Source organism: Schistocerca serialis, chromosome 9, assembly GCF_023864345.2.
Source record: "Schistocerca serialis cubense isolate TAMUIC-IGC-003099 chromosome 9, iqSchSeri2.2, whole genome shotgun sequence".
Classification (NCBI taxonomy): domain Eukaryota; kingdom Metazoa; phylum Arthropoda; class Insecta; order Orthoptera; family Acrididae; genus Schistocerca; species Schistocerca serialis.
In genome coordinates, this window is record NC_064646.1 from 356,696,505 (window position 1) to 356,712,620 (window position 16,116).

The 16,116-nt window shown below is 43.4% G+C and overlaps 1 protein-coding gene across 1 annotated transcript in view; it reads left to right on the top strand.

Annotated features, from left to right (window-relative positions):
* The first annotated feature begins 2,221 nt into the window (after window positions 1–2,221).
* The window catches only part of LOC126419614 (nephrin-like), a 421,065-nt gene continuing 407,170 nt past the window's right edge, over window positions 2,222–16,116 (top strand). The window contains exons 1-2 of the mRNA XM_050086803.1: window positions 2,222–2,232; window positions 2,579–2,787. Of these exons, the coding sequence (XP_049942760.1) occupies window positions 2,222–2,232; window positions 2,579–2,787 (220 nt within the window). The remainder of the gene's footprint in view (window positions 2,233–2,578; window positions 2,788–16,116) is intronic.

The following is a 16,116-nucleotide window of genomic DNA, read 5'->3' on the forward strand; positions in this document are numbered from 1 at the left end:
AAGTTGTAGGACACTCTTAGCATTGCCAGTTGTGTTGACAGTTCGAGCGGCGCAGACTATTGCCCGACGAATTTGTAGCAGTTCTGAAGCGAATGCCGTGAAGTATTTCCTTCAGTTTAGAAATCGAGTTGAACTTACGAGGGCTTAAGTCAGTGGAGTGCAGTAGGCGGTATAGCACATAGCAGCCCCATGAGTCAAAAAAAACAGTAACAGTCGCACTGTACGTGCCTGAGCATTGTCCTGCAAAATAATGATCATGTCCTACAGAAAGTGTCATCACTTTTGTGTCAATGCTGTTCATTTTTGGAACACTACCTACGACCATCTTAGAAACAGAAGTAATGACACTTTCTGCAGGACCTGACCATCATTTTCTAGGACAGTGCACAAGCACGTACAGTGCGAGCTGTTACTGTTTTGTTTGACTCATGGGGCTGTTATGTGATATACCACCTACTGCACTCACATGACCAGAGCCCTCGTAAGTTCAACTCGATTTCTAAACTGAAGGAAACGCTTCACGGCATTCCCTTCAGAAGTGCTCCAAATTCGTCAGGCAATAGACGGCGCCGCTCGAACTATCAACACAACTGGCACTACTAAGAGTATCCTACGACTTCCACGTCGCTGGCAACTGGTTATACACAATGCTGGTGACTAGTTTGAAGGTCAGTAAAACTTTGCAGTACGTATCTATTTTGTACGAGCTGTAAATAAATAATTGCCACTATTAAAGTTACAATCCTCGTATTACAATACGAAAAAAGAAACATATCATCCTACGTCTACAATATCAGTGAGTCAAGATTAAAATCAATCAATCCATGGAGATATCTTAGTGCAACCGTTTTTACGGATATGAAATAAAACGACGCAAAGTCTAGTAGTAGATAAAGTAGATAGTAGGCTTCGATTCAGGGACAGAATACTACGGAAATCACTCTACTAACGAGATTACGTACAAAACACTCGTTCGACCTATCCAAGAATTTTGGTCATGTGTTTGGGAATCATACAAAACAAAATTAACGGGGAATTTAGAACATACGCTACCCAAAGAAAAGTATTCGGACACCCCTATGTAATGCGGAATGGAACACTAGATGTCACGAGAGGTGAACTAGCTAGCATAAAAGAAGACGGAGTATGTTCTGTTGACAGCAGCGAAGCTTAGAGCGATCACATAAACTGAGCTCAGTTTATGTGATCGCTCTAAGCTTGTGGTTATAGCTTGATACCAGTGCCTACCAATTTTAATTGTATATTACAGCACTGAGGATGGTCACTAAGTGACCGAAAATCGATTTTGCTGACAATAAAACAACAAAATACGGCCAATGCTGATTTTCCTTCCAATTCTATCATCGATATTGTTTTCGGAGCCGAAAATCAACTCGTGTACCCTTGATGACTGCACGATACAAAGCTTTACTACTCGCCTGGGTCCGTCAACACCGACACTGGACTGTTGATGACTGGAAACATGTTTCCTGGGCAGTCTATTTCGAAACTATCGAACACATGGACGTGTACGTGTATGAAGACAACTTCATGAATCCATGGACCCTGCATGTCAGCAGGGGACTGTTCAAGCTGGTGGAAGTTATCTAATGGTGTGGGGCGTGTGCAGTTGGGGTGATATTAGACCCCTGATACGTCTAGATGCGACCCTGAATGCTGACACGTACATAAACATCCTGTCTGATCATCTGCGACCATTCGTGTATGTTGTGGATTCCGACGGACTTGGGAAATTCCAGCAGGACAACGCGACACCCCACACGTTCAGAATTTCTAGAGTGGCTCTAGAAACACTCTTCTGAGTTTAATCACTTCCGCTGGTCACCAAACTCCCCAGACATGAACATTATTGAGCATATCTGGGATGCCTTGCAACGTGCTGTTCAGAGAAGATCCCCACCTCCTCGTACTCCTACCGATTTATGCACAGCCCTGCAAGATTCATGGTGTCAGTTCCCTCCAGCGCTACTTCACACATTAGTCGAGACCATGCCACGTCGAATTGAGGCACTTCTGCCTGCTCGCGGGGGCCATACACGATATTAGGCAGCTGTACCAGTTTCTTTGGCTCTTCATTGTATTTTCAGAACGAAAAAATATCAGTAATTATTGTGGGTCAAAATGGACGCAAATGTCTTAAGAAGGTTAAATGAGTGTCTGTTGAGTAGTTGTGTTTGATAGCCGCTGAATGTCCGCCCCGATGGCTGAGTGGTCAGCGTGACGGATTGCCGTTCTACGGGCACGGGTCAATTCCGTCTGGGTCGGGGATTTTCTCCGCTCAGGGACTGGGTGTTGTGTTGTGTTCATCATCATTTCATCCCCATTCGGCGAGCAGGTCGCCCAGTGTGAAATCGATTGTAATAAGACCTGCACCAAAGCGGACGAACCTGCCCCACAAGGGGCCTCTCGGCCAATGACGCCAAACGCTCATTTCTATTTCCATAGCTGCTGCATCGTGAATCGTACTGATTGGACCGCAAGGTGGTGGCTCATGCACGTGCTTCCGCACAGTGTTGGAGCCCTGTAATGAGCATGCTGTGTGTTTCTGGTGTTGCAGCTTCGACGTGCGCGGCAAGCCGCTGGGCCAGGCGACGCACTGGTCGGATCCCGAGGTGTTCGGATCGCGCGCCTTCTTCCGCACTGTGTCCGAGCCGGCCGTGCTGCGGCTCGAGGACGTGCACCTGCGCGACGAGGGCGTCTACCGCTGCCGCGTCGACTTCCGCAACACGCCGACGCGCTCCGCCAAGTTCAACCTCTCCGTCATCGGTGAGTAACTGCCGCCGAGGTGACGCACACTTGGACTGCTCTTACACTATTGGCCCAGCCGTGTGGCTGACCCGCTGGAATGCGAGACTATTATCAGCTCACTAGCGAGGTCGAAACCCAATGCATCCGACTCAAACTTCTAGCTGAATCTCAGGGACGAGCTGTCCGCCCCGGTAACTGAGTGGTCAGCGCAACAGAATACCAATCCTAAGGGCCCGGGTTCGATTCACGGATGGGTCAGAGATTTTCTCCGCTTAGGCACCGGGTGTTGTGTTCTTCTAATCATTATCATTTCATCCCCATCAACGCACAAGTCGCCGAAGTGGCGTCAAATCGAAAGACTTGCACCCAGCGAACGGTCTACCCGACGGGAGGCGCTAGTCACACGACATAAAAATGTAAATAAGGCCGGTATTACACTATCAAACTTCTTTGTCCAATATCTTTGTCAAAGAAATTTGATGGTGTAATAGGGAACTTTGTCAAATGTCGTCAAATATTTGATCAAATCTAGGGCCTCGCTGTAGATTTGATCAAAGAAGTCGCTTGTCTTCTGTTCAGTGCAGTGTGACATATTACCACGTGGAGCGCTAGCATCGTAGCAGCGTTCTGTCATCTGTAGTGCTTTTATAAACATTGCGGTAAATACAATTGGTGCATACCGACAACTACAAAATTAACAGAGATGTATGAAGCTGATGAGGCGTTTTGCAGCGTGAAGCACCCTGAATACAAAAATAGATTAAGAAGATTGAAGACCTGACCTAACCTAACCTAACTCTCTACTGTAGCAAGGAATTGGAGTGTTAAAGTGAGCCTGTCTGCAGATATAGCAGCTCTTAAGTGAGTATTGTGCTCTGTTATATGAGGATACACTTCACTGAGCACATACAGAAATGTATGCTCATCCATTCTTAAGTAATTGATGCACGGCTTTACGTCCTCCACTATAAGCTCACGTAACAAGTTTTGTTGAATGCTTTTATCGTGTCGTCGTAAAACCCACGACTTCACGCAAGTACGTTTCCTTTTTTCCCCCTGCTTCTGTTCCGAATGTGCACACAGTGCAATTGTGGTACATGCAACTGCTGCGGTTAATAACAAGTTGATGTTGTCAGCCATCTTGAACTTTGACGAAAAATATGATGATAGTGTAATACCCCTAATATATTTGACGCATATTTGATCAAATCTTTGACAAAGAAATTTGATAGTGTAATACCGGCCTAATTGATGAGAGATGTGTGCAATGGCGCGAGCCGGCTGCGAAACGTATTGTATAGATGAAATTCTCCTTTTTGCTATATGATTGAAAAGAAAATACACCTAGCTACTGATTATCGTGGTAGATATTATTCAGCTTACGGATTGTCTCTATGCACATCTACATGGTTCGGACAGTAAGAAAATTTCGAAGCCTGAAAAACATTACGTAGTAAGAGTCACCGGGTTGAAAATTGTGGGGTTTTAACTATTCTCTCCTAGGCAAAACATCTTTATTTCGTAAATAAATTTGAACTATTGCCATAACTTCTTTACACACTACATATGTCCTGGTATTACTCTACAGCAATAATAAATACGCAAGTAGAATACGGTCATAGAGAAATATTCAAGCAAAAAAGTAATTGAAGAGCTAATGTAGGTAATGTGTCATGTCACTAAATTCAACAAGAAATATGACCCAAAAGCACTGTAAAAGGAAGTAAGTGAACTAAGATAGATAATCATTTAATACGTTGAGATTTGCGCAGTTACGGTGTCTGTCAACTGCCTGATACTATGCTCTTTCACTGTTTTGTGTAGCAGGTTCTACTACACAGAATTTGTCAATTTACTGCGCTTGAAAGAGGGGTCTTTTTCCTATGGAAACATAGATTTACACCAGTGACTGTTTTTTTTATACTGAAATGAAAATGTGGTGTTTTCTCTACTACAAATATTTGAAATTCTCCATGACTTTTAATTACTTACGTTTGCCTTAGTATGAAATTTTCGATGCCTTTTGGAAAATTATGTCCTATATCACGTTGTTCACAATAACACCTCATACATTTTCTTGCACTGTTGGAGATTTTGTCTTGTTTCGTCCTGCGGAAACCTTGTATATTCTTTGTGACCGGAATCAATTCAGGAACATGTTTCCACTGAGTCTTTTTACAGCTTTTTACAGCTTTTTACTGCTGTACTATTTTGAGTGGATGTTCATCCAGTCTAGCCTCCCTTGTACACCAAAGAGCCGACCTGTTGAGAAATGATATCAACAAGGTGTTTGCTCTCGATATTTTACATAAAACAAATGAATTTACAATCATCATCGCGAAAATGTGAAAAGAAACTATTCCACAATGTCATTTTCTTCCTGTCAAAAGGGAAGAAGTCCATTAGCTGGTCGGTGTGGGCCACACCAGCCTTGTTTCGTAACGCAAACCAAAGTAAGGTTTCATCATCTCTGACATTGCTAATTTAGTTCTGATATTGTTATTGGATGCAGCCTTTTGTCGTCAAAAGGACATTCCTAGTTCCCCCATTTCACAAACAACAAATAATCTCGTCAGATAAGAGAAAGTTCATTTTATTTTTTCAGCTTCTGGATAATTAAATCTTTAGCTATTCCTTTTTTTGTTTTTGAGTACTGAACTGTAAGCAAGTTTTGAAATTGAAAACGAAGCGTATAGCAGACAATAATGAATGCCTTTTGCATTGTGTATGACGCTGTGAGGCTTGGCGTGCGGCAAGAAGATGAACCTCAACATCACAGAGCAAGTAACAAACAATGCCGCCCGTATTGCTACTCCGGCAAAAGGAGTGTAAGTTTTTTTGCTTTTGTATGTTTTCACGGAACTATAAGCACACAGAATACCTTTATAAGGACGATAAACATAGAACAAATATACTTTTAGAAAGCTGAGAAACAACCAACGTAGGTCCTACGTCTCTCGCCTTCTTGCAGCGTAATCTATGAGGCGTAAGAGGTACGTCGGTCATCTCAAAAATGTTATCACTAGTCAGTGCCAGAGTGCAGGAATGTTTCACTCGGGAAATTTTAAACAAGAGGCACTCTCCAAAAAGCACAGACACCGATTATGCACACCAACGTAGGAATTATGCAACAAAAAAGGCGATGGAACACTCCCGTTGACTCGGCTGTGAAGCTGGTTCCATTATCTCTATGTTGTCCTCCCGCTCGATGGCTATCGGATTGTCCCACCGCTCGTACGCCCTCTCGATATACCATCAAAGTGCCAACCGTCTTCCTCAAACCAATCTCCCTAGCGTAGCTACACTCATTGCCCACGTCTCCACTGCTCCCTGACAGATTTCACTTCGTCGCTCTTGCATTTAGCTCGTGGGCACTGGTGGTGCAAGTTCCAGACCCGTCGAGAAAACTGCCTGCTAATATTGGCGCCATCTCCTAGGCGAGCCGAGACCTCTATTGCGCCACGATTATTGAAGTAGAAAATATGCTGCTTGATAAGATAAGTATAAACCCCAGAATGGGAGGAGGAAACGAAATACACTGAAGAGCCAAACAAACTGGTACACCTGCCTAATATGGTGTAGGGCCCTCGCGAACACGCGTAGGTGCGCAACACGACGTGGCATGAACTCGACTAATGTCTGAAGTAATGCATGAGGGAACTGACAGCATGAATCCTGCAGGGATGTCCATAAATCCATAAGAGTACGACGGGGTAGAGATCGCTTCTGAACAGCACGTTTCAAGGCATCCCAGATATGCTCAATAATTTACATGTCTGGGGAGTTTAGTAGCCAGCGGAAGTGTTTAAACTCAGAACATTGATCCTAGAGCCACTCTAGCTATTATGGACGCGTGGAGTGTTGCACTGTCCTGCTGGAATTGCCCAAGTCCGTCGGAATGCACAATGGACATGAATGGATGTGATCAGACAGGTTGCTTATCTTCGTGACACTTGTCACAGTCGTTTCTAGACGTAACAGGGGTCCCATACCACTGCAACTGCACACACCCCACACCATTACAGACCCTCTACTAGCTTGAAGAGTCCCCTGCTGACATCAAGAGTATACGAGTCGACCTTCGGCTCTGAAAGCCCATATCGATGATGTTTCGTAGAATGGTTCGCTCGCTGACCCTTGTTGATGGCCTAGCATTGAAATCTGCAACAGTTTGCGGAAGGATTGCACTTCTGTCATGTTGAACGATTCTCTTCAGGCGTCGTTGGTCCCGTTCTTGTAGAATCTTTTTCCGGACGCAGCGTTCTCGGAGATTTGATGTTTTACCGGATTCCTGATATTCACTGTACGCTCGTGAAATGGTCGTACGCTAAAGTTCTCACTTCACCGCTATCTCGGAGATGCTGTGTCCCATCGCTCGTGCGCCGACTATGACACCACGTTCGAACTCACTTAAATCTTGAAAACTTGCCATTGCATCAGCAGTAACCGATCTAACAAAAAATGTTTCAAATGGCTCTGAGCACTAGGGGACTTAACTTCTAAGGTCATCAGTCCCCTAGAACTTAGAACTACTTAAACCTAACTAACCTAAGGACATCACACACATCCATGCCCGAGGCAGGATTCGAACCTGTGACCGTAGCGCCGATCTAACAACTGAGCCAGAAGCTTGTTGTGTTATGTTGGCGTTGCCGACCGCAGCCTGTTTACATATCTTTGTATTTGAATGCGCATGCCTGTACTAGTTTCTTTGGAAATTCAGTGTATAGCTTCACGGATTTAGAGGGTGTAACATTACCTGAATCATAACAGACTTGAATACAATTTACATAAAAGGTGGCAGTATAAAGCCACTAAAAGTACGATGTTACACTTCCTCTGGCCTAGATGTATGATGATTCCTTTGGGTAGGATGTTGTAAGGCCTCTGTATCTTCTAGCGAGTCTAGCTGGCTCATGACTGCTGTAACTGTCTTTGATATCCTGTGTGCTAGCACTGTAATGGAATTAATGTCCGAGCTGTTGCAACATTTTCCATCGATGACAGATCGGTGCTATTGCTGCTGATGGAAGTACCTCAACATCACGCACACTGTTCATATAGACGCTTGTCATCTACGGATGAACAAAGTCCTGTTGAAAAATGTCACCACCATATTGTCGTGTGATGTCCTTGATGCACTACTGTGCTTTCAGAGTTTCCGCAGTCACTAATATCATTACCATTATCTGACGACAAACTCGATGGAACACACATCATGACGTCAGGCGTAACAACGCTGTATCTCACCACAGCACTCGTATAATGGGGCCTGACACAAACTCACCGCCATACTCGACGACAGTGGTCGTCCAAGGTAGCGAAGAACCGTAGTTCATCGTTGAACACGACACGACGCCTTTCATCACCAATTCATCGCTGTTACTGAAGGTGCTTCTGCAAACGCAGCAGTTTGTGTAATGATGTAAATGGTATCCTACACATGGGCCAGTAATTCTACATTGCGGTTGCTGCTAGTCTCCAACCAATAGTGGAGGATAACACAGAATGTTGGAGGGAGTCATTACTTGTTCGCGGAGGGCAGGTGTCGATGTGAATGGGATACAATGTGTTCGATGCACTACACGGCGACCTTGTCTTGCGGTGGTCAGACGTCTTCGACAGGAATCTTGACGACGAGTATGGTTCAGATGGCTCTGAGCACAATGGGACTTAACATCTGAGATCATCAGTCCCCTAGGACTTAGAACTAGTTAAACCTAACTAACCTAAGGACATCACACACATCCATGCCCGAGGCTGGATTCGAACCTGCGACCGTAGCAGTAGCGCGGTTCCAGACTGAAGAGCCTAGAACCGCGCGGCCACACCGGCCGGCGACGAGTATGTATGCCCTCACACTGCCATGTGGTCCAATACCGGGTCATTGTCATACCTAAACTCCCCACAAATCTGGATATTGCAGACTTCGACCAACCGGCCGAATGGAGTTCCTCAATGAGGTCCCTTTCAAACTCTGTCAGGTGATGAGAGGGCTGCCACGCGCGAGTATGTGGCATATCAGTGACCACTCAATATTCTACCAGACCTAATAAGAATATTGTACACGAAAAACGCCAATGCACTCTGGTGACCGGTCTACATATCATAGAGAAGTACGAATCTAATCTTTTTCAAACCCAGCTATGATGTGTACGTGTACGGTGTTACATTAAGATCCCCCCAAATCTTCTAGGCGCTTCAGTAGTTTTATGTCAGCCAGTACACAACTAATTCGTTTAGAATACAACTTACAGGGTGTTTCAAAAATGACCGGTATATTTGAAACGGCAATAAAAACTAAACGAGCAGCGATAGAAATACACCGTTTGTTGCAATATGCTTGGGACAACAGTACATTTCCAGGAGGACAAACTTTCGAAATTACAGTAGTTACAATTTTCAACAACAGATGGCGCTGCAAGTGATGTGAAAGATATAGAAGACAACACAGTCTGTGGGTGCGCCATTCTGTACGTCGTCTTTCTGCTGTAAGCGTGTGCTGTTCACAACGTGCAAGTGTGCTGTGGACAACATGGTTCATTCCTTAGAACAGAGGATTTTTCTGGTGTTGGAATTCCACCGCCTAGAACACAGTGTTGTTGCAACAAGACGAAGTTTTCAACGGAGGTTTAATGTAACCAAAGGACCGAAAAGCGATACAATAAAGGATCTGTTTGAAAAATTTCAACGGACTGGGAACGTGACGGATGAACGTGCTGGAAAGGTAGGGCGACCGCGTACGGCAACCACAGAGGGCAACGCGCAGCTAGTGCAGCAGGTGATCCAACAGCGGCCTTGGGTTTCCGTTCGCCGTGTTGCAGCTGCGGTCCAAATGACGCCAACGTCCACGTATCGTCTCATGCGCCAGAGTTTACACCTCTATCCATACAAAATTCAAAAGCGGCAACCCCTCAGCGGCGCTACCATTGCTGTACGAGAGACATTCGCTAACGGTATAGTGCACAGGATTGATGACGGCGATATGCATGTGGGCAGCATTTGGTTTACTGACGAAGCTTATTTTTACCTGGACGTCTTCGTCAATAAACAGAAGTGGCGCATATGGGGAACCGAAAAGCCCCATGTTGCAGTCCCATCGTCCCTGCATCCTCAAAAAGTACTGGTCTTGGCCGCCATTTCTTCCAAAGGAATCATTGGCCCATTTTTCAGATCCGAAACGATTACTGCATCACGCTATCTGGACATTCTTCGTGAATTTGTGGCGGTACAAACTGCCTTAGACGACACTGCGAACACCTCGTGGTTTATGCAAGATGGTGCCCGGCCACATCGCACGGCCGACGTCTTTAATTTCCTGAATGAATATTTCGATGATCGTGTGATTGCTTTGGGCTATCCGAAACATACAGGAGGCGGCGTGGATTGACCTCCCTATTCGCCAGACATGAACCCCTGTGACTTCTTTCTGTGGGGACACTTGAAAGACCAGGTGTACCGCCAGAATCCAGAAACAATTGAACAGCTGAAGCAGTACATCTCATCTGCATGTGAAGCCATTCCGCCAGTCACGTTGTCAAAGGTTTCGGGTAATTTCATTCAGAGACTACGCCATATTATTGCTACGCATGGTGGATATGTGGAAAATATCGTACTATAGAGTTTCCCAGACCGCAGCGCCATCTGTTGTTGACAGTTGTAACTACCGTAATTTCGAAAGTTTGTCTGCCTGAAAATGTACTGTTGTCCCATGCATATTGCAACAAACGGTGTATTTCTATCGCTGCTCGTTTAGTTTTTATTTTTTGAAACACCCTGTTTCTGGGTGTTATGAATCATATAAAAATATGCGGGAGTAGTTAAACTGCAACGCCAATGAACAAGAATTTCAGCAGCTGCGGGGGGTGGATGTATGGAATGAAGTGTGTTCGGTAGAGCAAAAGAGTGAAAACGAGGAGATCGAGGGATCTGCTATCGTCCACAGTGAAGCACTGAAACAAGTTGAAGCGTTATCAGACACGCACTGTGAGGCTCTGAAACACGTTGAATTGTTGTCAGACCACGTAGGGTGAAGTTCGTTTGACTGCACCGATAATTTTACACTCGGGAAAAAGAGAAACTTCGTTTGGAAATAGTAACCATGCTTATTTCCCGTAAGTTAACTGACAGCTAGTGATACGGAATACAGCAAATTTGTAAATAGGTAATTAGTTTCCGGCTAGTAATGTGCAAGTAATCAGTGGGCTTCCAGATGTTGGATTTAGAGTGTTTTGTAGATACAGTAAATAGTAATTTCCAGAATAAACCGTGTGTATTTGGGACTATCGCTGTTTTTCGCTTTCCCATGCACCGTCTAGTCCGCGTTAACCCGGATACTCGGGACTTATTGAAGCGACCCACTCCATCCGTGTAACTAGGATAATTAGCTCATGGGCAAAGGTCGATTACTTTGCATACCCCACCCCCCACCCTCACTACCCCTCCACCCATCACCCACCCCACAATCACTACCTAGTCCTCCAAACGCATTCTTTCGTCTGATTATCATCGCTGATTACTCTGTTTGTTGATTCATTGAGATGAACACGACTTTAGAATCAGAGAACGACACACGTTTCATTAATTATTCTTTTTTGTGTCACGATATTCAAAACAATACGAATACAGAATCTATCTCTTGCTGTGTATCCGTATTTCGCAGGATATCTTGTTTGAAAAAGGCGAACTGTCGTTTGGAGGACCGATGATTCCTAACCTCATGTTGATTCATGGGCAGACGGTTTCCTCTGGCATATTTATTGTATTCGAGCTTACTATACGCTCAAGGATCCTGCAGCTGATCAAAGTAAAAGATGTTGATCTACAGTTTTGCGCATACATCATTTCGCCGTTCCTATATACAGTAATAAACTGCGCATGTTTCCGATCTCTTTGGACTTAACATGGACTATGTAACGGATCAACGCTGCGGAGTTCTCTCTACAATACAGAATTGTAATGAAATTTGGGTCCAGCGCTTAGTTCGTTTCCCATTGACTTCTTGTGCTCTTTGGCTCTTTGATACTAGCGATGTCATCCATTGAAGAGTTTATGTAGCAGTTGAACGATGCTAATTTTCAATAATCTTCTTACTTCAATAATTTTCGTTTAAATGCGAGATCTGCGACTTCAGTTTTACATTTTCTGTCGTCTGTTGATGCTTCAGACTGAATAATAATTGTCTTCGCAATTTTACGTGGAACATTATATTTTTACTAGGGTACAATGCTGGAAAAAGATAATATGTGTTGTCCATAGCTCTCGACATAGATGCACGAATTTGTAACAAATTTTGTTTATCGTCATTGCACCTAGCAGGCATGATGTAAAGTCTGCTTGGAGACTTTGTGTGTAAGTAATGTCACTTGGTAATGAAAGGCACTAGATCACTCTTATGAATTTCTCGCTTATACCGTTTCGTTTTCTCAAATTTCCAGGAAAGTATCAACGAGATTTTCATTAACGTAGGTGCTTGTTATCTTTCTCATGTTCTACATCTACATTTACATGTACATGTACATGATTACTTTGCAATTCGCAATTAAGTACCTGACAGAGGAGTCATCGAACGTCCTTAAGCTACTTCTACCGTTGCACTCTCGAACAGCGCGCGGGGAAAGATAACATTACAATCTTTCCTTGTAAGCTCTGATTTCTTTTATTTTATTGTGATGATCATTTCTTCCCATGTAGATGGGCTCCAACAAAATGTTTTCTCACTCTGAAGAGGAAGTTAGAGATTGAAATTTCATGAGAAGGATCTGCAGAAGGGAAAACCGCCTTTGGTTTTATGACTGCCACCCCAATTCGTGTGTTACGCCCGTGGTACTTTTTCCCCTATTTCTATTTCGGGAAAATACAAAACGAGCTGCCCTTTTTTGAACTTCTTCGACCTCCTTCGTTAGTCGTATCTGATGCTGATCCCAGTCCGTACAGCAATACTCCAGAAAAGGGCGAACAGGCGTAGTGTAATCAGTCTCTTTAGTAGACCTGTTACTTTTTATAAGTGTTCTGCCAATAAATTACAATCTTTGGTTTGCTCTCCCCACAACATTATGTATGTTATTGTTAATACTAATCGTAATACTAATTCCTAAATATTTAGTTGAGTTTTCAGCTTTTTGATTTGTGTGATTTGTCGTGCAACTGAAATTTAGACGACTTTACTTTGCGGTAAATAACAGCAACAGCAAAGAGCAACTTCTGCAAAAAATCTAAGAATATTCCTCAGATTGCCTCCTGAATCACTTTTGTAGATCAGGAACAACGGAGGGCCTGTAACACTTCGTTAGGGAACGCCAGAAAAAAAAAATGGCTCTGAGCACTATGGGACTCAACTGCTGAGGTCATTAGTCCCCTAGAACTTAGAACTAGTTAAACCTAACTAACCTAAGGACATCACAAACATCCATGCCCGAGGCAGGATTCGAACCTGCGACCGTAGCGGTCTTGCGGTTTCAGACTGCAGCGCCTTTAACCGCACGGCCACTTCGGCCGGCGGGAACGCCAGATATTACCTATTTTTTACTCGACAACTTTCCGTGAATTACTTCAAAATGTGACCTGTCTGACAGGAAATCACTAATCCAGTCACATAATTGAGACGCTACTTCAGAGGCACCCAATTTAATTAGAAGTCGCTTGAAAGCCTGGAAATCCAAAATTATGGAATCAATTTAACGTTCCTTGTCGATAGCATTCATCACTTCGTGAGAATAAAGAGCTACTTGTGACGGTATTTTCTGAATCCGTGTTGGCTGTTTCATCTAAATCACATCTATACAGATACTCCGCAAGCCACCGTAGGGTGCGTGGCGGAGGGTACACTGTACCACTACTTGTTATTTCCTTTCCTGTTCCACTCTTAAACAGAGTGAGAGAAAAACGGCAGTCTGTATGCCTCCTCAGCTTCAAATGTCGGTTCTCTAAATTTTCTCAATAGTGTTTCTCGAAAAGAACGTCGCCTTCCGTCCAGGGATTCCCATTTGAGTTTCCGAATAATCTCCACAACACTTACGTGTTGTTCGAACCTAGCGGTAAATAGCAGCCCACCTCTGAATTGCTTCGACGTCGTCCTTCTGTCCGACCTGGTACGGATCCCAGAACTCGAGCAGTACTCATGAATATGTCGCGGCAGCGTCCTAAATGCGGTCTCCTTAACAGGTGAACCACAATCTTTCTCATCGAGGTGATTCATAGTGTTCGAGCACTTTATGTGTTCCAAAATCCTACTGCAAATCGACGTTAGTGGTATGGGGTTGTAATTCAGTCGATTACTCCTGTTTCCTTTCTTGGGTAGCGGTGCAACTTGTGCTACTTTCCAATCTTTGGGTACGGATCTTTCTACTAGCGAACGGCTATATATGATAGCTAAGTATGAAATATTGTATCAGCATACTCTAATAAAAGGAACCTCACTGGTATAAAATGTGGACCGTAAGTCTTACCTTTAGGCTGCTTCATTAAATTACTTATGTTGCGAGTTATTCTTGATTCGAATTATGGAGTAATTATTTCTTCTCGTTTTGTGAAAGCATTTCGGAAAACCTTGCGTAACAACTCCGCTTTAGTGGCGCTGTCATCAGTAACATCGTCATTGTTATCGCACAGTGAAGGTATTGATCGCGTCTTACCACTGCTGTATTTTAAATGCGACCAGAATTTCTTTGGATTTTCGACCAAATTTCGAGATAGAGTTAGTTTTGCTATGTAAACTGTTAAAAGCATCTCGCATTGAAGTTAGCGTTAATTTTCAAGCTTTCGTAAAACTTCGCCAATCTTGGGGATTTCTCTTATTAATTTATAGATCTGTCGATTACTGTTGATACTATTTCTTTGAGAAAAGAGTCAAAGGATACCTTCGACAGTAATTGACAGATATTCACCAAATAAATTAATAAGAGATGATACTGTTCCCCCATGGTTCACAAAACAGGTTGTAACCTCCCCCTTACTAATCGACCTATCCTGCTCGCGATATAAAATATGACCGTGGGTCGCCTGTATACCTAATGGAATTTTTCTAATTGGATAAGGCTATCTTTGCCGAAGAAGTAATACTGGTAAGTAGAGGGAAAGTGTACAACCGATCTTTCTGATAGAAAATTCTACTAAAAATAAAAAAGTAATTAAACCGAACAGGGCTACAATTTGGAAAAATGAAAGTTATTTTGTGCATTCACTCACGAACAACATTGGACAGAAAGGGGCACCACTGATCATGAGTTCAAAAGTTACAATAATGAACGAAAAGGAAATAACTACGTTCGCCAGCCCACTAGGGCGATTTACATCCAAAATCCTCTACAAGAGGATGGGAAAGAAAAACATTTATTATTAAACACTCACGTGGCAACTGAAGGTTGTCGCATTTTTTGGCACTAATTTTAAGGGACTATGTAATGATAAAGAAAACTGAGAAGTCACTTTTACGTTAAGTTTGGCATTAAATTTTGATAAAGGCAATCGAGTAATGATTTGAAAATATTCACTTAAACTGTATGTTAGTATTGAACTTCGTTACGTGCACAATGACTTTCAGACACCTCAATATAACGTCATCAAAGAAATTTAGAGAAAGGCAAGCACTTTTTACTTTGCAGTTACTTAATTTTCAAATTGGATTTCATATTATTGTCTGAACAACTGAGCCTTTTTTTACTGAATTGAACAGAAATAAATAGTAGAATACGTACTAAACCAAACAGCCATGTGCTCCAAGCTATATGCAAAATAAATAAAACTTCCTCACTCTTAATTTGTGCATTTTCTTTAGATTTGGATTTTTTCCGTTGATAGATTCTCAAACTTCGGTTAGCATATAAGGAAAAAAGGGACCCTGCTTGGTAACAATGTCTGGGGGCAATGAGGACACAATTGCCCTGAATTTAACTGATTATTATTTAAATAAAGTTCATTAATCAAATCACATTTAGTTGTACTGCTGGATTAGCTGTTAATACTTCTACCAATGAACAGTCATATTTCAGTTCTGTGCGTGCGACGGAACTCGGAGCCGACGACGAATCTGTGTTGCTGGAACTGCTGCTGTTGTTGAAGACGGTAGCATCTTGTGGAGCCACGGCTAATTACAGGAACGGGCAGTCGTAATTAATACAGCCTCTTCCACCCGTCCACTGTCCTTCCTCCTGCTAGTAGTCATCTGGCCGGCGCGCGTACATGGTGCCGCCGAAATGGTACTCTCTACTGCGAGAGCGTTAACACCACACTTCCGCACACTAAAAGCGCTGGAACCCGTCTCTTGCTCTCTCCGCGCACTCTGCCCAACAACAAGATTTTACAACGCACAAGCACTGCTATTATCGTTGCTAGTCGATGCAAATAACA